General features: G+C 45.3%; 1 protein-coding gene across 5 annotated transcripts in view; it reads left to right on the forward strand.

The window, feature by feature from the left end:
- The window catches only part of Rasgrf2 (Ras protein specific guanine nucleotide releasing factor 2), a 225863-nt gene that overhangs the window by 182380 nt on the left and 16947 nt on the right, over window positions 1-26536 (forward strand). For all 5 annotated transcript variants that reach the window (XM_059276403.1, XM_059276404.1, XM_059276407.1 and 2 more), the window contains exons 18-19: window positions 4369-4475; window positions 21040-21152. In XM_059276403.1, coding sequence (XP_059132386.1) covers window positions 4369-4475; window positions 21040-21152 — 220 coding nt within the window. The remainder of the gene's footprint in view (window positions 1-4368; window positions 4476-21039; window positions 21153-26536) is intronic.

The raw sequence follows: 26536 nt of genomic DNA on the forward strand, positions 1-26536 counted from the left end.
GGACTTCCTCTGGATCAGGCAAAGACAGCGGCTGATGTCTCTACCGGAGTGGTTTTTAAGGAGAAAAAGGAGAAGTCTGTGTTAGGATGAATTGGTAAGTCCTAATTGGACATGTTAGTCGGTGTAGCCAAATAATGAGTTCTGATTGATGGACCTTGGTGTTTTGATAGCTGGACCTTGGTGTTCACCCTCAGGAATGAGTTAGGCATAAGGAAGTGGCCAAATGAGGGAATAGAACTTGGTGAATAGTTACAAATGTAATCTAATAGTTTAGTAAGGAAGAAGAAGTGGGAGGGTAAGATGGCTAGTGCCATGTTTGTAGTGTTTGGGCCTGTCAGAGAGCCCTTCATGGACTTCATTCTGATAGGTGGAATCTGCAGAAACATTTGGATGGATTGTTTTTAATGATGCAATTTTTCATAAGAGAAGAATACAATTGTGTGTCTACTGTTTATGGAGCCGAAAGGCTTAAAGGGGTTGGAACTAAAGAGACTTCACAAAAGAATAAATGATCTAAAATTACATGCTGGCTACAAGGCTTGACATGATCTACAACATGTCTGGAGAAAGGTCTATACAGTTAAATCTTAATCTTCAATTCATGTGTGTGTCAATTGTTTTTAATTGTCAATGTGTCACACTCTAGAATCCCCTGGCGTGTGAGTCTCAATGAGGGATTGTCTAGGTTGGACTCCGGGTATGTCTGTGGGGATTATCTTCATTACGTCCATTAAAGTGGGAAGACACTGACTGTAGGTGGCGCTGTCCCCGGGACTTGGGTGCTGAACTGTATGAGAAAGGAAATAATGGATTTATTCAAGCATCCATGCGAATGTTCATGTCTGTCTGCTCTGACTGTGGGTGTGATGTGACCAGCTGCTTTGGCTTCCCTGCAACCTTGACATCCCTGCAATGATGTCCTAAAATAGAATTGTGACCTAAAATAGACCCTGTCTCCCCGAAGTCCCTCTGGTCGGGGTGTTTTGCCACAGCAGCAGGAAAGAAAACGGAGACAAGTAGTAACTTGGTTCTCAGTGCCTGGCCCTGATTTACTGCTCAGCCAATCCTTAAAACTGAAGGTTTCCATAATTTGGCGGGGGTAGAAGCATGGAGTGTGGCATGGTGGGTTCCTGACCTGTGTGTCTGTTGATTTGTGATTTGGGGTGGTGAGTTTTTCTTCAGGGGTGGTGACTCTGCATAAGCTGGGATGAGTGTGTGCTCCTCCACCAAGGCCTTGAGCACTGTTGTTGGAGTTCACAGGGTTCTCAAGGGCCTCGGCCACCACTACTTTAACTTCTCGTCAAGGAAGACACACAGTTTGAGCATCAGGTCCTGGGCCTGTGGTTAGCCGTTTCCAGAGAGACTTCCCCAGACTCTGCTGGAATCCACACTGAGGAAGCAAGTTTCTTTCTTTTGGGTCAAAGATCCCAGAAGTCTCTGCACTGAGTGATAGCCCCAGCTTCAGGCAAGTTTCTAAACTGTCTGCTTTGATTATGGACCATGTCCTGGTCTACCCTCTCACAGGGGACAGACCTCTGAGGACTCCAGCTTTATGTGCGAGTCTCAGTTCCCACCTTGCCCTCGCTCTTCATGTAGGCTCTGGTGCTTCTTGCCTCGAACAACTTAGATACTGTGATTCCAACCCCACGAGGCCAGAATGGGAAAGCTCTCCCCTCCTCTCAAGACAGCCCCCTCCATCAGGGACTTGGCTCTGATTTTCACAAATAATCTTGTGTATTTGAATCTGGAGAATCTCTTACTGTCTTATAAACTCAGATGGAGTAATACTTGCTATGCTTTACTCAGAATGTGCTCTCTCTCTCTCTCTCTCTCTCTCTCTCTCTCTCTCTCTCTCTCTCTCCTTCTCCCCCACCTCTCTCTTTTAAAAAGCTTTCTCTGTGCAGCCTTGGCTGTCCTGGAACTCATTTTGTAGACCAGGCTGGCCTCAAACTCAAAAGCTCCACCTACCTCTACCTCCCAAGTACTGGGATTAAAGGCTTTCTGGTATATCTAGGCTGCCAAGAGCTAGCTCATCATCACCTTCCCCTGCAAGAATTGTAAATGTCTGCCCACAGGTAGAAGGTTCCTATCCATATTTAAAAAAGAGAGAGGAAGAAGAGTCTTCAGCTTCACACACACACACACACACACACACACACACACACACACACACACACACATACACACACCAGTCATAAAAAATAAATAATGCATATAAAGTACAGTCTATGACGTACACTGGAGAAATGCTTGGGCTCAGCAAAAATATACTAAATCCTCCTCTTCATGAAGAACCAAAATATTTATCAGAAAATCACACAGATGAGTCTTCCGTTGTATGGTAGGTGCTGTAAAGTGAATGTTTGTGTTATTATGAGATGTAATGAGAACTTTCCCCTGCTCCAGTCAGAAGGCCTCATTTGGGAAGGAGGGGGTGGCTTGCACTGGTTGAAAAGGGGTACACCACTTGTTTCAGTATGGAGCAGTCTGTGCACAGGCCTAGGGACCATGACAAACCAAAGGATGGAGAGATGGAAAACAGAATAAAAACGTGTGGTCCCAAAAAAGGCCAAGCAGACCAAACCCTGAGAATCCCTCTAGACTGTGTTGAGGACTTCTGAATTTATTATGAGAACTCTTGAAAGGCCTTCAACACTCTTTTGACACATCCATTTTGTCCTTAAAAAGGTCTTTTTGGCTCCTGGGATTCCAGACTTGAGACAAAAGAGGACTAGACCAAGGAGGGTTGCTGGTATCATCTAGGGAGAGACGGACAAGTTCTAGGCTTACCTACCATGATGAATGGTGGTGTTTCTTTCCTGAGATGATGACACCAGCCAGGGCAGAGTCTGGGGGAAAGGCCTCTTTCTTTTTGAGCATATTGTGCTTGAGATATCTAAGAGGAAAGTGTGAAGAGGAGTTGGAAATCTGGATCTGGAACTCAGAGATGAGATCAGGAACTGTAAATATGTGAATAGTGTGTTATAGGGAGTCACTTAAAAGATACATTTCTGAGGGAGTGATTGCAGAGTGCCCCTTGGATATATAGATATGAAGGCTTTTGGTGACCTTGCAGAGTCTGTCTTGCTGGTGGGTGAGAGGGGATGAGAAGCTTGGAGTGAGACATGGAGACAGTAAGAGATGAGGAAATGGAATCAGCAAGTGTAGACAGCTCTTTGAAGAGGAGTTATTGTTGTGTTCTGAGACTTGGCCCCTGGGTATTAAACATATTCGGCAAGTGGTTCACCGTGGAGCTGCAGCCAACCCAAGATGTATTCATTTTTAAAGGAAATAGATTGCTTAATTATTATTGGATCACAGAATATTTTTTTAAAAGGGAGTCAGTGTGAAGTACTGTTTTATTGACAATGAGAAGGTAACTAAGGCAGTGACGTGGCTGTACAGAGGGACTCCGGACACTGAACTAGAGCTTGGTGGTGGGAAACCTGCCTCATATGTATGAAGCCCAAGATCACTACACCTGCTCACCCACCCAAAGACACCAGATAAATGTCGAATTATAGTAACGGCTGCCATGTGAGCTCTTGCCATTGTGCAGGTACTGTGATAAATGTTTAACACTTATTAGTTAACAAGAATAATTCCACAACAACTCTATGAGACAGACATGTAAGAGACATCAGAGACCGATATAATTTCCCAGAAGTCAAGGACAGAAGCTTCAATTCTGGCAGTCTTTTTGTTTTGAATTATTTTATTTGTAATTGACAAGCACCAACTACATAACTATTATCTACTCATGGAGTATAAAAGAGATGCGTTGGTATGTTTATATTGTGTAGTGATTCAAACTTATCAACAAGTCTTTCATTTCATGTTCTTACAAGTTTTCTGAGGTGAAAACATTTGGAATCTATACTTTTAGCAACTTTCAAATACTTCTTTTCAAACACTGGCTATACCGTTTGTCTGCAGACAGACAATAGAGTATTTTACCTCACCTGTGAGCTCAGATATCTAGTACTATTGGTTACACAACCACTTTGTGGCACAGGTATAAATAGATCCACACTGGCTCCACTTCTTTTGTTAAAGCTCCCTCTTGGCTTTGTATTGTAGCTCATGAGAGGCATAAATAGAAATGTCATTAGTGGGTCGCTAGCTTTCCTTGGTGGCCTTTAATAAATACGCGTGCATTATTCATGTAATTGCACCTGTAACTACGGTGGGCCGGCTGGGAGATGTAATAAGCAAGCAGAATCCACACATCTAAAGCCACTTACCTCCCTGCCACCATGCAGCATTTGTGAGTTTCATTAACAGGAGTCCTAAAATAAGTGACCTTTTCTAGTCCCCGGGGACTGGCCCTAACTACAATGTGTGTGTGTGTTTTTTTTTCCTCCAAAGGGTTTAACAATACTGAGAGAACATGTGACAAGGAGTTTATCATACGGAGAACAGCCACCAATCGAGTCCTGAATGTCCTCCGTCACTGGGTCTCCAAGCATGCACAGGTAATTCGGAAGTTCCAGCGACTACTTTCAAGGAGTATTTTTGTATAAGTTAGCTTTTGAAGTCATTATATATGTAAATAATCTCCTGACACACTGTGGTCAGAAGCCTTGGGACTTAGAGGCTAAGAGGGGAAGATGTAAGGAAAAGGCACACGTATTTCCAACATTGCCATTTTACATCTGCTGATAATGCGAAGTGCATTGGTAAACGGGGGGGGGGGGGCTCCCCTCTTCCCCATGTGTGAGCAGCAGCACCTCCCACACTACAGCCATGGTCTCAACTGCACTAGAGTACCCTGGGGCTACATTTCTCAGGGTCCCCTCTGAAAGTGGAGCTGTGCTCCAGAGGCCTCCATCTTCAGTGGCGCCCAGAGTCCCTGGAGGCAAACATCACAGTACCCCATAAAGGCCAAAAATAAATTTTATATGACTGAGGAGGGCTTTCTTAGACCAATTCACAAAATTTACAAAATTCACAAAATCTTACCTCGTGTCTTTTTACTTATTGGTTCCTACGACTTTGTTTTTTAAGTTGAAAGAAATCTCACGGTTTTCTATTCAAAACATTTGTAGAATTTATTCCCCTTGTGCAAAATAAAGCCAAGCCCCTCTTTACCTCGTCGGTTCTGAGTCCGCACAGTCCTTTGCTGACTCCACATCAGGCCTTCTTGGCTCCAATGTTGACTAATAGTCTGTACATGTGTTAGCTAGAAAGACCAGGGCCCTGACTGGCTCAGGTCAAAGATGGGACAAAGTTTAAAGACTACTTTGCATTAAGCATAAAGGGCGGCATGGACATTTGTGATTCAGACCCCTCCTGCTGAGGATGGAAGGGATGCTCTTTTCGCCTCTCTGCAGACGGCCATGAAACACGCTTTGCAGACATGCTTGCCCCCTGCAGGTGTGCATCTGTCTTTATTCTACTCGCTCTGTGGTGCTGGGCTCCTGGCAGACAGCCGCTTGGTTGCTGCTGAACTGAGTTTACATTTTAATGCCGCCACTGTTCACTTTCTCCACGAGGTCGTTTTCTGCCCTTTAGTTTCCAAAGGGAGTCAAAACACGGCCTGTGTCTGCCAGTGGACCCACAAGCTGGGCTCTACACTACAGTGTGTGTGTGTGTTGGCATTGCTGTGGAAAGGAAGCGTTTTTATGAAGCACGCACACACGCATGTGCCCACACACCTCCTGCTGCAAAGCCTTGTGTATCATTTACACAATTCCCAGGTCTCTGAAGATATCCAGGCTACGCTGCTCTTGGCTCCTGTGGTCACTGTGATCTTCTGAGGGACTTCCAGGCTGGCAAGTCCACTAAGACTTGTTGCTTACCTGAGTGGCTGTCACAGACTTAATACATTCTAGGGCAATTCTGTTTTTTTGTTTGTCTGTTTGTTTTTCTGAGTTGTCTTTTGATCGGTCATTCTGAAGAGACTCGGTCCACTTGAGAAATGTCACAGACATGGAATGGCATTGAAAAGGAGCTGCGGCTGTGATTTGGGGTTGCAGATTTCTTCCTCCAACTCGGGTGAATGTCTGAATGGCTAGTGAAGGACCCATTCAGATTTTCCTCACTATGCGCTCAGGAAGAGCCTCTAAAAGCATGAGATCAGACAAATGACCTAGTCACCTGACACAACCTTGGTTCCCCCAAAGAATTTATGCATTGAGCATCACTATTACTCTTTTTCTGTCTTCTCTATTTATCCACTAATAAGACCTGTGTGGGAGTGTGAGAGCGACTAAGATCTACGTGGTCTCTGACTTCAAGGAGTTTGCAGTCATGGGAAGAGTCACTGTCAGCCACTGTGCCTAGTGTAATTCCTGCACAAGAGGCTTACCTTTCTGGTTCCTCTGTCTGCCTTGGACATTCAGGCCGAGGACCAAAGCCTCAGGCCGAAGAAGCAAAGACTGGACACCTCAAAGGGAGGGGCCAGGCCACCTAAGCAGGACAAGATAGAGCTCTTGAAAGCAACCTAGCCACAGTTGTGTTCACTTACCAGTGGGAAGTCAAGATAGGGCGTGTCAGAGAGGGTGGCAGGGTTAGCTCCCTGCCACATCGGGGAGGAGCAGAGCTGCTTCTCAGTCAGCCCTAGACACACGGTTTAAGAAAGCTACCAGCCACATGCACTAGGCAGAGGTGCAAAATATTCACCGGGGCCAAGCGGGGAGCCGTGTATGCATACACAGGGGGGCCTTCTCTACATTGTGAGCAAGTAGACCTTCAGGGAAGCTGGTCTGGCCCTGCCCCCTGCCCAACAGACTGCCTGGAGGGGTTCTATGATCCCACTGGGAGAGTCTGGGTGAAGTGGAGTATTGGAAACCCAGGACAGAAGGATGTGGAAAATGACTCACAGGAGACCAGGCATGACCTGGGTCAGGTGAGCTGTCCTGAAGTGCCCATGGGCAAGCTAATCACTATTCTTCTGCTACACCCTGAAGGTGCCAACACCCGGTTCCACTTGCGTATCACACCAGACTCTGTTCTTTCCCGTGAGCATCCGCAGCCACAACACATGTGTGGGGTCAAGGTGGAGGGAGCATACAGAGTCTTTAGTGTCATCTTCCGGCCTTAGAACAGGCCGGGTGTGGACAGGGCCACACAGGTCACTAGTGTGGACTGCCATTCCGACTGCCCCAATGAGACTGTTGTAACTGAAAGGTCCTGACGTCACACGGGACAGTGGAGGATGGTAGGAGCAGTGATGCTGCCTGATGACGTCATCTGAAGTGTGGCTTGTCTTGGGAGTCCATTTCACAGGCTGTAGTCAAACAATCCGGCCATGACATTGCTAGACCACCTCAGTCTGCTTGCACGGATTTTATGGCGAACTCGGAAAGACGTGTTTATCTGATAATGAAGCACTTTTGAGTTTGTATTGCAGTCATATAGTTTCTTCCTTTTTTTGTTGGGCTGTGATAGACTTCACATAAACGGCACTGAGCATAAATGTGTAATTCGGTGACCAACTCCCTGAAATGCCACCCTGGTCAAGACATAGGTCATGTCTGTCCCCCAAGAGGGCCCTTCCTGTCAACTATCTCTTCCAGAGCATTGCTCAGCTCCTGTTAGCTTTACTTTTGTCGTTATTAATATAATGTCCATTTTTATAAAGATTTTTATTTTATAATTAATTTAATTTTACATATCAGCCACGGATTCCCCTGTCCTCCCTCCTCCCACCCCCCCCAGGCTTCCCTCCCAATCCAACCCCCATTCCCACCTCCTCCAAGGCAAGGTCTCCCCTGGGGAGTCAGCCCAGCCTGGTCGATTCAGTTGAGGCAGGTCCAGTCCCCTCCTCCCTGCACCAAGGCTGAGCAAAGTGTCTCGGCATAGGCCCTGGGTTCCAAAAAGCCAGCTCATGCACCAAGGACAGGTCCTGGTCCCACTGCCTGGGGGCCTCCTAAACAGTTCAAGCTAATCAACTGTCTCACTTATCCAGAGGGCCTGATCCAGTTGGGGGCTCCTCAGCTATTGGTTCACAGTTCATGTGTTTCCACTAGTTTGGCTATTTGTCCCTGTGCTTTTTCCAGTCATGGTCTCGCTATCTCTTGCTCATATAATCCCTCCACTCTCTCGCTGGTTGGACTCCTGGATCTCCACCTGGGACTCAGCCATGGATCTCTGCATCTGCTTCCATCAGACACTGGATGAGAGTTCTATCATGACAGTTAGGGTGTTCAGCCATCCAATCACCAGAGCAGGTCAGCTCAGGCACTCTCTCGACCATTGCCAGTAGTCTATAGTGAAGATATCTTTGTGGATTTCTGGGGACCTCTCTAGCACTCTGCTTCTTCCTATTCCCATGGGGTCTTCATTTATCATGGTATTTCTTTCTTTATTCTCCCTCTTTGTTCCTGATCCAGCTGGAAACTCCCGCTCCCCTAAGTTCGCTTCCCCTGACCCTTGCCCTCCATTACTCCCCTTCACCCCCAGTTTGCTCATGTAGATCTCATCCATTTCTCTGTTGCTAGGTGATCCCTGTGTCTTTCTTAAGGTCCTCTTTACTAGCTAGCCTCCCTGGAGTTCTGAGTAGCAGTCTGGTCATCCTTTGCTTTACATCTAGTATCCACCTATAAGTGAGTACATACCATGTTTGTCTTTCTGAGTCTGGGTTACTTCACTCAGGATGGTATTTTCTAGTTCCATTCATTTGTCTGCAAACCTTATGATGTCATTGTTTTTCTCTGCTGAGTAGTACTCCATTGTGTATATGTACCATATTTTATTTATCCATTCTTCAGTTGAAGGGCATCTAGGTTGTTTCCAGGTTCTGGCTATTACAAATAATGCTGCTATGAACATAGTTGAGCATGTATCTTTGTGGTGTGATTGAGCATTCCTTGGGTATATGCCCAAGAGTGGTATAGCTGGGTCTTGAGGGAGGGTGATTCCCAATTTTCTAAGAAAGTGCCATATTGATTTCCAAAGTGGCTGTACAAGTTTGTATTCCCACCAACAGTGTAGTAGTGTTCCCCTTGCTCCACATCCCCTCCAACATAAGCTGTCTTCAGTGTTTTTGATCTTAGCTATTCTGACAGGTGTTAGGTGGTATCTCACAGTCATTTTGATTTGCATTTCCTTGATGATTAAGGATACTGAGCAATTCCTTAAATGTCTTTCATCCATTTGAGCTTCTTCTGTTGAGAATTCTCTGTTTAGCTCTATAGCCCATTTTTTAATTGGACTGTTGGGTATTTTGGTGTCTAATTTTAGGAAGTAGTCTTGAATGCGTTGGCACCGGAGATCACTTCCTAAATATAACACCAGTAGCACAGACACTGAGAGAAACAATTAATAAATGGGACCTCTTGAAACTGAGAAGCTTTTGTAGGGCAAAGGACACAGTCAATAAGACAAAATGACAGCCTACAAATTGGGAAAAGATCTTCACCAACCCCACATCTGACAGAGGGCTGATATCCAGAATATATAAAGAACTCAAAAAATTAAACATCAAAATACGCAACAGTCCAATTAAAATATAATGTCCATTTTCATATATTCAGAAAAAGCCCTTAATCTGCCCAGTTGTATTCATTGTATTCACTATTCACTTCCTCTGGTTTATTCTTGCTTTGAACACTGTTTCTAATGCAATATATATATATATATATATATATATCTCATAAACACAAACCTTCTTCCCACTGTAAGAGGACTTTTTGTGATGGCTGATTCTGACTAAACAATTAAGTCTGATTAATTCTGATAAACTTAGTTGGATTAATAGACACATGGGCATTAATGAGGCACACTGTTGGGTGTGGCTGTGGGGGAACGTCCAGAGAGGTTCAACTAAGTAGGGCGGAGCCACACTGATGTGGGCAGCACCATCCCCTGGACTCCAGCCCTCCCATGAATACAAAGGGAAAAGTGAGCAGAAGAAAAGCTTTCTCTTTACTTTTCCCTACTTGCTGATGGCCAGCCCAGTGGGACCTGTTGCCTCACTCTCCTCCATCATGGAGCTGCATCCCACAATGCCATCAACACCTGGTCTGTGAGCCAGACATCTGCTGAACCATGAGCCAGAGTCAACCCCTCCCTCCATACGTGGTTTCTGCCAAGTATTCTGTGACCACAGTGAGAAAAGTAACTGGTACAGCTCTGCATAACTTTATCCTATAAACAGAGGAGAGGGACAGGGGGACAGAAAGAGAAAGAGGTAGGAAGAAAGAGACCAACAGACAGACAACAGAGACAGAGAGACAGAGACTTCGGGGGAGCGGAGTGCTCAGTCCCTAACAACTAAGGTGATATTCCAGTGGGAGGCATGACGCGCCTGCATTGACAAGGATCTCATCACTGAGAGTGGGTATCCCAGAGACAGTGAGAATATGGAGATATGGAGAATGAAATCCCTGCTCTCGCATTTACTGGCTATGTGGCTCAGAATAGCCCTTTTGGTCCTAGATTTCTTCCTCTAGAAAAACTGGGCTAATGCCACTTCTTCCTGCGAGCCACGGGGATGATTACATGAGGTGACAGGTGGTGAGGTTGTTACGGATGTCGGCGCTTGGTGGAGATAGCCTTGTGCTGGCACTGTCTAGTCTAAACTCTGACCTCGGGTAGGCACAGTGTTGTCCCTGCACTTGACACACGAGTGACTGAATTCTCAGAGGGTGTCTGTGAAGCTCCTGAATGTCACAAGACAGGGACAAGTGCAGCACTGTACCTGGAGGGCCTGCCCAGTGGCTTCTAGGCACATGTGGCTGATTGATCTCCAGGGTGGCTAGCATGGTAGACGGACACATTGAGGTGCTATTACTTAACTAAAGTGAAATCACTACTAGTATACACCAGAGATCTGGCAGGAAACTGGACCCAGCACTGAGACCTGAGTTCTTGCAGTCCTGACATGTGGTCTCCACCACTGCCATGGTAGGAAGCTGAGGAGGAGGAGGAGGAGGAGGAGGAGGAGGAGGAGGAGGAGGACCCATCCCTGTGCAGGGAAAAATACAACCTTTACATAATGCCATTGTTGTATTGAATCACACGAGAAGATGGCGGCTCCTCCCTCCCCAGGAAGGGAAGGGCCAAAGTGTCTCCCTGTGTCTCACCACTGGAAGTAAGAATGTGCCTGAGTGACTCAGGGAGATCAGGAAAGTGGGCGCTGGTGTGATAGCCGGGGGAAGCTTGCTCAAGGATGTCTGGGATCAGAGGGGCCTAAGATGCAAGCGCACTCACTTCCTCTCAACTGGTGGTTATTTTGACAGTTGGAGAAGCCTCTTTTTAATTTTTATTTCTTGGCATCGCTCTGCAAAACACAGAACTCAGTGTCCCATCAGAGCTCGGAGAGTTCAGATGTATCCTTTGTTCTCGATCTGAAGGGGAGGTTGAGCCAGAACAGGCGCAGCACAGTTTCTGGTGTGGGTGGGAGAATGCAATTTGTAAGAAACAACTCGCTACTGAACGGGCAGCTGCTGTCACCTCTCCTGACGGCTCTTGGCCGACTGCCAGTGCTGTCCTATCCCGGGGCTCAGCCCTCCTGTCTATGCCCATTCCTGCATCTGTCCATTTGCCTACAGTACTTTTCCATCCACATGCCCAATCTGCCCTCAGCTCCCTGGCAGTGGCTCTGTTTTCCCTCTCCTCTGGTCTCCCAGGTTTCTAGACCATAGTCTGATGACAACCTTGATTCCTACAGCATTTGACCCTGTGGTAGGGTCTCCTCTATGAGGAAGGAAAGATGGGCATTTGTTTCCAGCTCTTTGAGCAACCTTTTACATGGGCAGACCACATCCTCCTCCTAGTGATTTCCTAAGGTTTATATTGAAAGTAAGCTCACAGATCGTTGCAATGACAGTGGATGTTATTCAACTACAAAATTACAAATATTGAAGTTAAAAGCAAGCCCTTCTAGACTTGTCTTTCTCCTCCAGTCTGTTATTTTCTTGAAAGCTCTGATCCATTTACATTACTCACCTAACTAGAACCCTAATACAAAACATTCACTCCGGAAAAATTCTCTCTGGGCTTCTCTCCCTGATACATGTTTTTATCCAGGCTAAATATTTGTTTGCGATGGGAGGAGGGGAACATAAAGAGGTAAGCTTGGGAACTGCCTAATTTTAGTGTTATGGAGCAGTATTTCCAAGTTCTTCATTCAACCGTTGAAGACTAGAGGCTAGCTTTTTGCAAGTTTTAGAAACTCAGAGTTGTGCATCAGAAAATAGTTGAATGATGCCTCTTCTGGGCGGTGCTTGCCTTTCCGGTGAATTGGTGGCGGCGTTACCGTTTGCCTCTAGCCAGTGGTTTTGTTTTACTCTATGTCTGTCTTTGTACTCTGCCTTCTCCCAGCACTTCCCAGTTCACATCTGCTAAACTGGTTTCCCAAATCATCACTTTAAGACTTAGGCAGTTCATCTCCATCTGTCCTCAGCGGACTTGTATTCATTCAGTCAAGAAATATGTATGAGCCAGCCAGGAGCCAGGCACCGTGCTTAGCAAGTCTGAGGTTAATTGTCTAGGGTCTAGCACCTAGGCTGCAGGCCCTGGGGGATAGCCAAGGACAGGTTCCCTACATGCTGATCTTCTTCCTAGTTTCAAGAACTTCATTGAGTGACTAGTAAGTACTGAACATGTATTGGGACGTGTAGAAGTACTGTTGCTAAGTGTAGAAGTCCTATTGAAGAAGTGCTCTTGCTTTGCAGGATCATTCAAACTTCTGTCCTTCCTTGTATTTCTCCATCAGTACTTCCTACCCATTATGCAAATGAAGAGGCTGAGACATTCCTCTGTAGTTGGGTAACAGGGAACACTGGAATTCCCCCTGATTGACAGCTAGGGTTTCCAAAGGGAGAAGTTGATCCAGAGTCAGTGCTGCCCAGAGATGTGAACACAGGCAAGCCAGAGGGGGTTATAAGAGTGAAGCAAGGTGACGAGGTGCCCTTCAAGGGCTCCCATCCCTCCCCACCAGGGCTGGCTTTCAATTTTAAAGTTCTACCAGGAGTGCCTACCTGTAGCACGAATCTTAAACAGGTCTTATTAACAAAATCAAACCTGATGCCAGTTATTGGGGTGAACGCTGAATGATCAGAGAAATAGAATGAGCCACAGCCACCTCACCTTGCCAGTTCCTCAGGTGATCCTGTTTCCTCAGACTGGAAGCCTCTGAGTCCTCGTCCAGAATGGATCTCAGCTGAACTGCTGCTCAAAAGCCTAAAAGCTTAACCAGGCCAAAAGCTTCTTGTTTCTGGTCCTCACGCCTTATATACCTTTCTGCTTTCTGCCATCACTCCCTGGGATTAAAGGTTCTTGTCACCATGCCTGGCTATTTCCAGTGTGGCTTTGAACTCACAGAGATCCAGATGGATCTCTGCCTTAGGAACGCTAGGATTAAAGGTGTGAGTGCCACCATTTTCTAGCCTTTGTATCTAGTGGCTGTTCTGTTCTCTGACCCCAGATAAGTTTATTAGGGTGCACAATATTTTGGGGAACACATATCACCACACCTACCTTTTGACATCGTGACACATTGCTGTCATCTGCAAAACTCACACCCAAGAGCTATAGTCAAGTCTCAGACTACAACAGCAATAATGACAACGGCCCTCAGTATTTGAAGTGAGTTTGTGCTGCTGGCTAGGGTCCCATTCACAGCTTGCAGCCCAGAGGCCATGAGGTGGACACAGAGTGAAAAACACGCTTGGCTTAAAGGTGTGTTACCTTCAGTTCATTGTGATGAGGACTGTATCCCAAGCCTGTATCCTGACGTGATCACACAGCATCTTTCTCTGTTTCTCTACTCACAAAATAGCCGAATCTAATGCCTCTGTAACACAGTTTAAATGTTCCATCTTGTGTAACTCAGGAAGGCAGACAGCCAACGAATACTTTCCATTTTCTTAAATGTCAACCTGAGCCCCAGTCTCTGAGTTCAGGACCCGCCACATCCTAAGCATCTGACTTATGGGCCTTTGTTCGGGGTTTTCAACTTGTTTGTGCAGATCTGCTCCACTCTGCACTGTTAGAATGCACCGTGCTGACCACAGAGAAAATCACTCTCATAATTCTCCTTCTCCCTGAACTGTGTTTACTGATTACGAGTCCGCCAGTCCCCGGAGTCCCCTTGGCCACATGTAGCATGTACTTAATTGTTACCCTGCTCTCAGGAAAGGACGTATGTGGTTTTCACAATGCTCAAGCTATCAACATGGTTAGTTTTACATGGGATGAAGAATTTAAATTGTATGTTGTGAGTAGGGAAACAGGGAAAGATATATGGAGTAGTCAGCTCAGGATGCAGGCTTGGGATGCACTGCTACCACTTGTGACGGTGAACTAAAGGTCACACACTTTTAAGTCAACCATGCTCTTCACGACGGAGAGCATGACTTGTTTGGTTGTAGTGGGAAGTATTGATTCACAGATTTCACTTCTTCTCCTTCTTTCTCCAGCCCTGGGGCTTGAACTGAGGGCCTTGCGACATCCTAGGCAAACACTCTTCCACTGAGCTCCATCCCAGCCCTATTGTTCCTTTCTGTTTTGAAGTAGGGTCTAAGTTGCCCAGGTTGGCCTTGAATTCACTCCATACTGAGTCTGACCTTGAATTTGCAATCTTACTGCCTCAGCTCCGGAGTAGCTGGGATTACAGCCTTGGGTGGTTGAATCTTATTAATGCACACTACTGTGTTCAGACTGGAACTGACATCTGAAGATTCCTGGGTACAAGTGAAACAGAGTTCCAGATTCAGCCAGCATTTGATTATAGCCTGCTGTCCCCTAGGCCAGCCACACTCTAGTAGTGACATAGCTGATTTGTTCTGAAGGACTGTGTGCTACAGCAGTTGAAGATTCAGGCTTCGGCCAGGACTACAGGAGTCCAGATCTGGATCTGCTTCTTATCAACTGCCCCACTTTGAATGGGAGGTTTAGGCTCTGTGCATCTGGACTTTCCTCACTTGAAGTGAGAATAACCATGTAATACGCTCCAAGACAGCTTTTGAAGGGTGGAGCAGAAACTAGAGCCTAGCCCTGGGCCGTCACAAAGTGGGGTCACAGTCACTGTTAGCCTTCCTCTCTCTGGTTCCTCTCCTCCGAGGGTCACAAGACCATCAGTTGACCATCTCTGTGAATGGGAGTCCACTGTGTGCCACAGTCCTGCCTATGGCCTGTTCCTTCCAGATGCTGGTTCTTAGACTGTGTCTCCAACCCCCTCTGCTCGCCCATGCGCCTTCTCAAGCCTGTGCTCTAGGTGTCCTTGGCTAGTATTGCCTCCATCTATCTGCTAATCCACCCGGACTTGTGCTCTGCCTTGCCCAGCACCTGTAATATTGACTTGCTCAATGGTTATCGGAAGAATAAAAGGCAGATTGAAATGTAAACACCTCATACTTCTTGGGCCTTCACTGCCCCCCCCCCCCGACACACACACACACACACACACACACACACACACACACCACACACACACACACACACCCCGATTCTCTGTCTCCCTGCCTCTGATTCATTAATTTGGAGCGGAGGGCATGGGAATCACGTGGAAGCAGTTACTGCCCGGATAGCCTCAGTCAGTGACTTCCACTGGCCCTGCTCTCTTGTGGTTCACCAGACACCTGACTGCTACCTCCCAAGAGCGCAGCGGCCCAGCAGCGCCATCTTGTGGACAAGGAACGCCACTGATCCTGAGACCAGGCTTGGGAAAAGCAGCCAAAATCACATTCTATGATAAAACTCAAGTCAGCCAGACTTATAAATATCCTATCTCTGGATTTAAATAGGGGGGAAATGTTTTTTCTTCCTGGTTTATATTTCTTTTTAATTGAAACTAACATTCTGTACTTTAAAACGAAACTGTTCAATGACCAATTGTGTGCTTTTACAATTCATTGGTGAATAACATAGTGTCCTGTGAGTACATCAGAGACTTCAACTTTTAAAGTGGAACAAAAGTAGTGCAGAATCCTACTGCTAGAAGGTGGTCACTGCACAGTTTGCTACAAGCAGGATCTTGGAGCTGGAGAGACGGCTCAGTGGTTAAGAGCACCCGCTACTCTTGCAGAGGACCTGAGTTTAGTTCCCAACACCCACGTTGGTGACTCACAACCATGTGTGATTCCAGTTCCAGGGGATCCAACGAGTACTAGACATAGGCATGGTGCACATACACACATGCAGGCAAAACACTCATACACATAAAACAACACCCCCAGAATCCCAGTGCCTCTCCAAATGGCTGAACCAGACCTTCGGGTGGGCCACAGCCCTGGTGACTCCTGCCTGCATCGGAGTTTGAGCAGCACAGGTGACAGGGGTCGGATAGAGATCCTGTGGTCATGTGATCACACTTTCTCAGCCTCGGTGGCCCATGGGTTAGGAGGGATGTTGAGAACTTGGCCCCTGTCTCCTGTCTCCTCCGTAGCCCAGCTGGAGAGGAAGGACTGACTTTATAGGGTGCTTCATGGTGAGAAGCCTGTGCAAATGTAAGCAGACTCAAGAGGGAAACTCAAGAGATGTCAGAGAATCTGTTTATATCAACCACGGTGCATCAGAATAAATATTCAAATACAGCCCTGCATCATGCTTCATTCAGTCATCAGCAGATTGTTCACCCCACCTTTTAAAGGGCTGCTTGGGCCGTTTCCCCAAAGTTCATAAGAGTAAAATTACATTTTAAAACGTTTTATTAAAGAATGTTTATTTTACTGCTTTCTAGTAGCTCAATAATAAATGGTTATAGAATGATCTTTGCACTAATTATTAAAATTTTTAAATTAGTTTTCTTTGTACGAGCCGTGTGTGAGGATCCTGTTTATTAATTCAGCTTGTTCTTTGACAGTTTCATGCATGTCCATAATGTGTTTGGACTGCTCTCACCCCCATGCTCCCATCGGCCTCCCTTGCTTATCCACATCCCGTTTCCTCCCAATCTCTTTCCCATTGTCATGTTCCTTTGTGTGTGTACCTCTGGGCTTGACTAGGGCCTTCTCTGTGACCTAGGTTTTGGAACTATCCATTGGCGTCTGGTGGGCTCACAGAGGGTACATCACTAAAGAAAGCAGTCCCTCCTCCTGTCCCCCAGCCCACCCTTAGCCTGTAACTCAGCAGTAAGGGCATAGGGTCCCATGAGCCATCCAGGGTTCCTGCCCATCCACGACTGACTGCTGAATCAGCCTGTGTTGTGCAAGACCAGTGCAAATACTTGCCTCTGCTGTAAGTTCGTGATTAAACAGGCTGTGCTGTGTCTAGAGGATGGGACTTCACTGCTTTCTCCCTGTTCTCCAGCCTCTACATTCCTCCCATCCCCTCTTCTGCAGTGTGCCAAGAGCTGCATAAATGACTTGTTTAGAACTGCTCCCTCACCATCACTTCTTCTCAGCATCTTATGCAACATGAGTCTAGGAGACCTGCCACACTTGCCATTCTGGAACCTCAGAACAACCCCTGTTGAGCCCAGGATGGAGCCCAGCAGCTGCTTAAGGATGCTAGCTGAGCACTAATTAGCTCTCCACAAGGCCTAAACAGAGGGCTGGTGTCCTTCACACTAATCGTACTGTTTATGGTAATCAGATTATTTGCACCATTAGCGTCTCCACATAGCTACATGAAGACTCACTAATATATATCAAATATTCATTAAGGAAATAGACTCCTGATGGGTGCAGGCTCCTGTGGTAGCTCATAGACACTGAAGTAGACAAGGTCGTTAACTGTTTAAAAATACAAATACCTGGAGACGGAGGTCAGGTGGATTGAAGAAGCAGCAGCAGCAAGATATAACTATTTATCCCTGCCCACAGTTTAGAAGGAAAACGCATGATGAGATGCTGTTGGAGAAGAAATAGGGGGCATTTTATGGAACCATGTTTTAATATTGATAAGAGAGACTGTCTTAGGGTTACCATTGCTGTGATGAAACACCATGGCCAAAGCAAGTTGGTTTTATTCCAAGAGCAAGGAAAAATTTGATTCCACTTACTCTTCCACATCACTGTTCCTCATCAAAGGAAGTCAGGACAGGAACTCAAGCAGGGCAGGAACCTGGAGGCAGAAGCTGATTGGTGCAGAGGCCGTGGAGGGTGCTGATTGCTGACTTGCTCCTCATGGCTTGCTCAGGCTGTTTTCTCAAAAGCATCCGGGACCACCAGCCCAGGGATGGCACCACCCTTAGTTTACTGGCCTCTTCCTGTCCCCCAGCCCACCCTTAGCCTATAGTTCAGCAGTAAGGGCGTAGGGTCCCAGGAGCCATCCAGGGTCCCTGCCTATCCATGACTGACTGTTGAATCACTAGTTTTAAAAATGCACTGCATACTTGCCTACAGCCTGATTTTATGGAGGCATTTTCTCAGTTGAGGTTCCCTCCTTTCAGATGACTCTAGCTTCTGTCAGGTTGACACAAACTAGGCAGGACATTTATGAACATCTGCATTGCCCTCAGGCCCGGGGACTCTTGTTTGCAAAGAGATAACACTGTTAGCGAACAGTGAAAATGAAGTTCTGGGAATAGCTGACTGTTCCTTTTGCCATGGAACCGAGATGCACAAACTCTCAATTCAAATTAGGTTAGATTTTTAAACTGTCTACAATTCATAAAATCATGGACATTTTGCCCCTAATTTACTATATATAGTAAAAATTTTACTGTTTTCTTTTTATCTAACTAATTGCCACTAGTGATGTTGGTCTCCAACCATTAAGAATGATTCAGAAGGTTAATTTCTCTAAATCATTTTCTTTAATGTTAAACTGTAATTATAATAATGGATAATACAGCTAATAATATAATAATACAAGTATTAGAATAGAATGCACTGTAATGACTGTAACAGATTCAGGTGGGTAACAACCACTCCTGTCTGTACACACAGACCAGAAGTCAATGAGAGTGAGGCCCTCCTGGGTAGAGCTGGAAGTCCTAGTTGATTTTGAATACCAACATTCCCAGCACACTGCCAGGGGATGGTGCATCACAATTCATCCCATAAAAGAGTGCAGGAGCCACAGCTTCACGCTTTATATTCTCTCTGTCTCTCTCTCTCTCTCTCTCTCTCTCTCTCTCTCTCTCTCTCTCTCTCTCTCTCTCTCTCTCTTTCGAGACAGGGTTTCTCTGTGTAGTTTTGGTGCCTGTCCTGGATCTCGCTCTGTAGACCAGGCTGGCCTCGAGCTCACAGAGATCCACCTGGCTCTGCCTCCTGAGTGCTGGGATTAAAGGCATGCACCACCACTGCCCAGATGTCTCCTAATATTTTACCTTAAAATTTTCCAAATCAATGGAAAAATTACTAGAATTAAAAAAAAAAACTATGTAGTGATACACATCTGGAATCGTGTTTGTCAATGTATTTACGTTTGTTCTCTCTTACCTCCTCCCACCCCTTACAGCCCAGGAACAGGTCAACAGTAAAACGATCAAATCTAGGGGAAAACTTTATTATGTGTGTGTGTGCACATGTGTGGAAGCCAGAGGACAACTTGCATCTGTCTTCCTACTGTGTAGGGAATAGGGATGAAACTCAGATCACTAGCCTAGGCAGTAGTGACCTCTACCCTGAGCTGCTTTGCTGTCCATTCAGGACAGTTTATCATTGGTACAGTGCCCCATCCAGTGTGTATTCCTGCAGTCGATAAGTCTTCCAGTCAGTGGTCACAGTAAGGCCATCCACCTTGCCCAGGTTCTAGTCCATCCATCCACCTACCCATCCATCCACCCACACATCTATCTATCCACCACATCCATCCATCCATCCATCCATCCATCCTGCCACCCATCCACCTATGCACCCATCTGTCTACCACATCTATCCATCCACCTGCCACATCCATCTACCACATCTATCCATCTATCCATTTATCCACCTACCGCATCCATCTATCCATTCATTTATCTATCCACCACATCTACCCATCCATCCATCTACCCATGCACCCATCTATCTACCACATCCATCCATCCATCCATCTACCTACCCATCCATCCATCCACCCATGCACCCATCTGTCCACCACATCTATCCATTCACCCTCCCATCCACCCACCTATCTATCTACCACATCATCCACCACATCCATCCATCCATCTACCACATCCATCCACCACATCCATCCATCCATCACATCCATCCATCCACCACATCCCTCCCTCCCTCCCTTTCTCCCTCCCTCCCTCTTTGCAACAGTAATGGCTCATAAGTTCTTGCTATTGATTCTTATTCATTATTCTCATTATTCGGTTCTATGCTCCAGTCTTCCTAACTCTGTCATAATCTGTCCCATCAATGTCACTCTTGTCTCTAGCAAGGCCAAATCTGTTTCTGAGTATCAGTCACTCTTTATCCCTTAGCATATCTATATAGAGTCAAGCATAAATACACTGATATTAATACCCTTAGCACATCTTCATTCAAGTTAACACCCAAATAACATGTTTTATTCTTACAACAAATGTTTTTTAAGTTACTCCTATCCCTGTTTCTGATATTACTCATGGTCCTGCAGGAAACCAGGCAACTGCTTTGGTCTTTAAAATATGCCACACTAAATTATGATAATAGCGAGTTATGTGCTCCATGGAGCACAAGACAAAAGCTCTCAACCCCACTGTGTTGATTAAGGACTCTGAGGAGAGTGAGTGTTACCAACTCCTAGGCCTGAGAGATAAATGAGAATCTACCTGGGGAAGAAGCACAGTGTTCCAGGCCAAGGAAAGACATGTCCCCTCTAGGGAACTGAACAAGTTTGTTAAACCCAAGCAGTGTGACCAAGCATGTATTGAAGGTAGGATGTGATGGGGGAGGGAGGTTTAGATACAAGAGGCTGGGGGTGGGTGTTGCTAGAGCTTTGCAATGGCTGCTAGAGACCAGGCCGGACTGGTGTCCCGTGAGCAATAATATTGAACCTTGGCTGCATGTTCTCATCTCCTGGGATGCCTATCAGAAATATAACAGCACAGCCTCAGCCCAGACTACTCAAGTCAGGACCACTAGGAGCATGCAGTGAGGGCCTGTGGGGCCACACATTTCTTTTTCATACCTGGCTTCTGTGAAAACCATCAGGAATAAAGGGTGTCACAGGACACAGAGCTAACCCTTGAAATGAAGATCTTAAAAGATTCATTTTATTTTATAGGATTTTGAACTCAACAATGAACTCAAAATGAACGTTCTAAACTTGCTAGAAGAAGTTCTACGAGACCCAGACCTTCTTCCTCAAGAAAAGAAAGCCACGGCAAACATCCTGAGGTAAAGGCCAGTTCAGCTGCTGATGGAGTTACATTAGACCAGAAGGATACATTCAGACTTTTCTGGGCAGCAGAGGATGTATGTTCAGCAGCAAGACGTTGTCTATCATCTTCTGCTTTGTGGAGACAATTTGGGGTTTGCCGTACAAGGGAGACTCTGGACTGTAGGCATAACTTGTATGGAGATGGTTTCTGAAGAGCCACGTGGTAAAAGGGAGAGCCTTGGGGATTCCTTCTGTGAATCCAGTCAGTAGCATGGAGAGGGTTTTTGTTCTGCTTCTGAGTACTAATTATGGATTTGTGGCAGGATGGTGGTATTTGTGTGAGAGTGGCTGCATACCTGGAAAGTAGTTCTACATGATCCTCGGTTTCTTGTACTGGTCCTAGCCAGGTTCTTCATTAATTTCTTATCTTAAGCTGTCCATGTCAGGTACTCATATGGGGTTTGGTAAAACATGAACCTGACGTGTCTATGTGATGAAGGCTTGGACTTGGCAGACCCTACTAGAAAGTTGTGTTTGTCCATAGTTGTGATGTCCAGCATTCACACAAATAACACACTCTCTTCTGGTTTCTTGAACTGATGGGGGGGGATTTTTTTTTCCTATTTCACTCTACATGAAGAGTGCATCATCAATGGTTTTATGTGTATGTGTCAGTTATGGCTTCTCAGCTCACCTATGGATACATCTTCTGCCCCTACTCAAGGGTGGCAAGTCTGGCATCTATCTGCTAAAGCCTATTACTGCCTCACCATTCTGGTTTTCAATTCTTCCTTCAATTACAGCCTGGAAGTGACCTTTGTTTTTCTTCCAAGCCTGTTTTCATTATGTCTTGGTTTAATAGATTATGTAGAAGGCATGTGTGGAGAGGAATCCATTCAGCTCAGTCTACTGTGCTGTTGGAAGTCCTTCCCTAAATGCAACAAGGCCAAACTTGAGATGGTGGTAATTAGCAATTCTACAACAAATCATTCTTGTTCCCCATTAAGTTCCCAAAGCCAGACCATTGTGATCTAGACGCTGCTGGAAGTTTGATTGTATTCTCCATTGGAAAACTGACACGTTCAAGTCCCAACATCTCCTACCTCAAAATATGATCCTATTTGTGAATAGCATCCCTATAGATAGATATAGTCAGCTAAGTTGGGGACATCCTGGAAGGTGAGGCTCTAATCTAAGGTGACTGGTGTCATTATAAGAAGATAACCATGGAAGACAAAGATATGGAGAATATCATATGGGGATGAAAATTGCAATTAAGTAGCCACAAGACAAGGAACATCAAGGATTGCTGACAAGTGCCTAAAGCTAGAAAAATGCAAGGAAGCGTTTCCTTAGAGGCATTAGAGATACATACCCCTGCTGACATTTTGACCACAGACTTCTGTTCCAGAATTCTGTACATCTCTGTTGTTCTCGGTTGCCTACTTTGTGGTACTTTGCCAGGGCAGCCTAGAGAACTCTTAGGGGCCTTCCTTATATTTCCTATTCTATAAAAACATCCAAGTAAGCTGAGGTATCCCATTACCTAATCTATTTCCTGATTTCAGAATTATAACTATGTGTTCAGGTAAAGTCCAGTTTCACTGGATGAGTGCCTATGCCCAGTAATGATTGTTATTCATTTTCGCATTATGTAAATGCTCTTTGTATTTAAAACCATTGACATTTCAAAACTGTATTCTGAAAGTTTATGTCTCTAGGGACATTTGACAAAATAACCACCAGGAAATGCTCATGTTCACCTTAGGAAATACTGTCCAGCTTAGGCAATAGGAGGCCTTTCAGCTGAGAATTCCTCAAGACTGTCTGCCTACTCCAAGAGGTGACCTGAAAAACCAGTTAACTGGAGTTAGTATTTAGTGAATCATATTTACCATTCCAGGACTTTATTACTTATCAGGACTCTTATGTCGATTCTCTTTGCTGAGTAACAATCCAACCCGTAAAAGCGCAAAGCCGGTGAGGAATAGACGTGTTGGTAAACAGCCTGGGAGAATGCCACTGAACAGAGACTCATTCTAACCTTTCAGGTTACCCTGGGGTCCAGACTTGTCTTTAGCCTCTTAGAACCTCCGTGTTTCTTAACCAATCTGAACTTGAGTTTCCTCATTTATGGCTCAGGCTGTTGTGAGGACCTCATGATTTAATATGGTGGAAAGAGGTTAGCAGAATGCCTGCGCTATAAAACTTGCACCATAGGTACCCATATTACATCAACTACTGTTCTTATTAGATGAACTGAGAACTCTTGGGAAAAACAGTCCCCGCTATCAGCGTGACATGGCTTGAATGAGATGTGCTGGACTTGTGACATTCTCCACTTTCTTGGGACTTTCTTATCACCTCTTCTACAGAGAAAGTGGGGACCAATGTCAGAGCAGAAAACAACGGCTCCTAGCACTGTGTTTAGACTATTTTTTATTTCTATACTTGAAGTAAGAGTTTTCCATTCATAGAATGTAACCTCATTCTTTCCTTCTAAGTTTATTGGTGTTTCATATTAAATGCACAATCGTCCAATTAGTTATACTGCTGATTGATGCGGTGGGGAGGATCCTTGTGTGTTTGTCAAAACCAGAAGTCAGGAGTTAGGAGGTGAAAAGCAAGTCTTGTTTCAGTGGGGACTGGACCAGAGGCCAGAGGCCTCCACATCTGATGAGGAATGGGTAATATTGTGGGGGATAAAAACTTACCTTATTCTGGTTATGCATAGCCCAGACATTAGAAATTTATACATATTCCAGTAAAATATAAACACAAACATATGCTTAAGTCTATATTGCACTAATATATTAGAGCAAAAAGTTATGGCTGAAGAGATGGCTCAGCAGTTAAGACCCAAGCTTGATGTCCAGCACCTACTCCAGGTGATTCACAACCACCTGGAACTCCAGATCCAATACACTCCTCTGGTCTCTGCAGGCACCTGCACTCACATATGTACATATGTACTCTTGGGATGGCTATTCTTGGTTGCCAACTTGACTACATCTAGAATGATCTACAATACAGAAATGGAGAGCATGCCTGTGAGAAATTATTTTTGCTGGTTTGAAGTGGGTGAATCTACTTCTAATCTGACCTTTGAGGGAGGAAGACACACACTTTTGATCTGGATCTTGAGGCAGGAAGACACACCTTTAATCTGGGCCATACCTTCTACTGGAAGCCTATACAGGGACATGGAAGAAGGAAGCTTTTGCCCTTTGCCTGCTTGCCCTTGTCTTTGCTAGCACATCCATTTCTGCACTGGCATTGGAGCCCACTTCTTTGGGATTCTAGCATATACTGAAGACCAGTCAAGACATCCAGCATTGTAGACTGAGCAACTACCGGATTTTTAGACTTTCTGTTCACAGCCTGCCATTGTTGGATTAGCTGGACTGCTGGCTGTAAGTCATTCTAATAAATCCCCTTTACACACACACACACACACACACACACACAGAGAGAGAGAGAGAGAGAGAGAGAGAGAGAGAGAGAGAGAGAGAGAGAGAAAGAGAGAGAGAGACAGAGAGACAGAGACAGAGAGACAGAGACAGAGAGACACAGAGAGAGACAGAGACAGAGATTGATTCATTTTATAAATTGCTACGCTGGAGAACCCTGACTAATACACCCCTCAAAACAAACATAGACATCATTAAAAATAAAAAGAAAGTATTTTTTAGTAAAACAAAAGTTTTCTATGATGAGGCATCCTCAATGTTACTGCCCTGTTCATGATGAAAACCTTTGCCTAAGACTTTCTTACATTTCTAAAACTGGGCATGATGGCTCATCCCTATTATCTCAGCACTTGGGAGACTAAGACAAGATTGCTCTGAGTTCAAGGCCAGCCTGGACTACATTGTGAGTTCCATGCTAGCCTGGGTCATAATTGAGACCCCGTTCTTCAGAGAATAAAAAGACATTTCCCAGTAACTATCCATTCAATGTAGAGATTTTTGAAGACACCTAAAATGCCACAGGAAAAAAAAAATGGTAAGTAAATTTCTAGAGGATGAATTGATGGACTCAGACCACAAAAAGGTGAGCCTTCAACCTCAAAGTCCACACTAAGCTTCAACATGAAGTCACAAATGTTAATAAGGAAGCAAGAGTACATCTTGGAATGGTAGAGTCAGACCATTGCAAAGAGCATTGGATTGAAGCTAACCCACTTGCCGAACATTTCTATCCAAGAGAAACAGTACCCAGGCTCATAAAATAGTCTTTGCTACTATCTCCACAGGAACCCAAACTCTAGTGGAAAGAGTGATCCACACATCAAAAGATGCATTTAATTGTGACTGAACTGTCTTTGGAGAATTCATTCCTCTTCTATTGCTGTGACAAAACACCATGCCCAAGGTACCTTATGGAAGAAAGCGTATTCCTGGGCTTAACAGTTCCAGAGGGTTAGAGTCCATGATGGCGGAACAGAGGCAGCAGGAACAGCTGAGAGTTCACATCTTAATCTGCAAGCAGGAGGCAGAGAGGACACACTAGGAAGTCTTTTGAAACCTTGAAGCCAATAATACACCCAATAATACACCTCTTCCACAAAGGCCACACCCCCTAATCCTTCCCAAACAGTCACCCACTGGGGACCAGGCATTCAGACACATGAGACTGGGGTCATTCTCATTCCAACCACCACAGAGAAAGGCATCTTTGGTTATAATTTGCTCATCTTAGGCTGCCCACCATACAGTGCCTCCTTCATTCTGCTCCCACTGGGGCTCACTGATTACAGGAGGCTGTCAGTAGTGTACGCTACAAGGACCCTTGTGTGAACTTTGGAAGAAGGGAGGAAAGTGAAGAGAAGAGGGTTGGGAATTCCTGATTAAGCTTTATGGGGAACCTTGAAGAACAGCCTTCTAGCCCGTGTAGAAGTTCCCCCTGGTGCCATGGGGAGAGGACAGCTGGTCTGTAACCTCAAATTTGTTTCTCTGACTTTCCTTCCCTCATCTGTATAATGGGAAAAATAATGGCTAGCTATAAGGAACTGATTTTAGTATAGGCACCAATGGCTTTAGCTCATGCCTGGCCTGTGGTGGGCATACAGTGAACCATTCTGGTTGATTTGGTATTTTTAACGATTGTGATTATTGTTGCCATCAATTCTGGAAACAGCATAACTGCACAACATTATTTCTCTTAAAACTGCCTTTCTTCAAAAAGGACACAAGCCAAGGAATGCAGGCAGCTTCAGGAAGCTGGGGAAGACAAGCACTTAGAATCTTCCCAAGGACCTCTAGATTCAGGAGTGAAGCCCAGCTGATCTCTCTTAGACTTCTGGCATACAGAACTATTAAATGATTTTTTCCTTTTATTAAAAATATTTTTCTCATTTTGTGTCCTGATTATGGTCTCCCCTCCCTCTACTACCAGTTCC

The sequence above is a fragment of the Peromyscus eremicus genome, chromosome 11 (genome assembly GCF_949786415.1).
Source record: "Peromyscus eremicus chromosome 11, PerEre_H2_v1, whole genome shotgun sequence".
NCBI classification, from domain to species: domain Eukaryota; kingdom Metazoa; phylum Chordata; class Mammalia; order Rodentia; family Cricetidae; genus Peromyscus; species Peromyscus eremicus.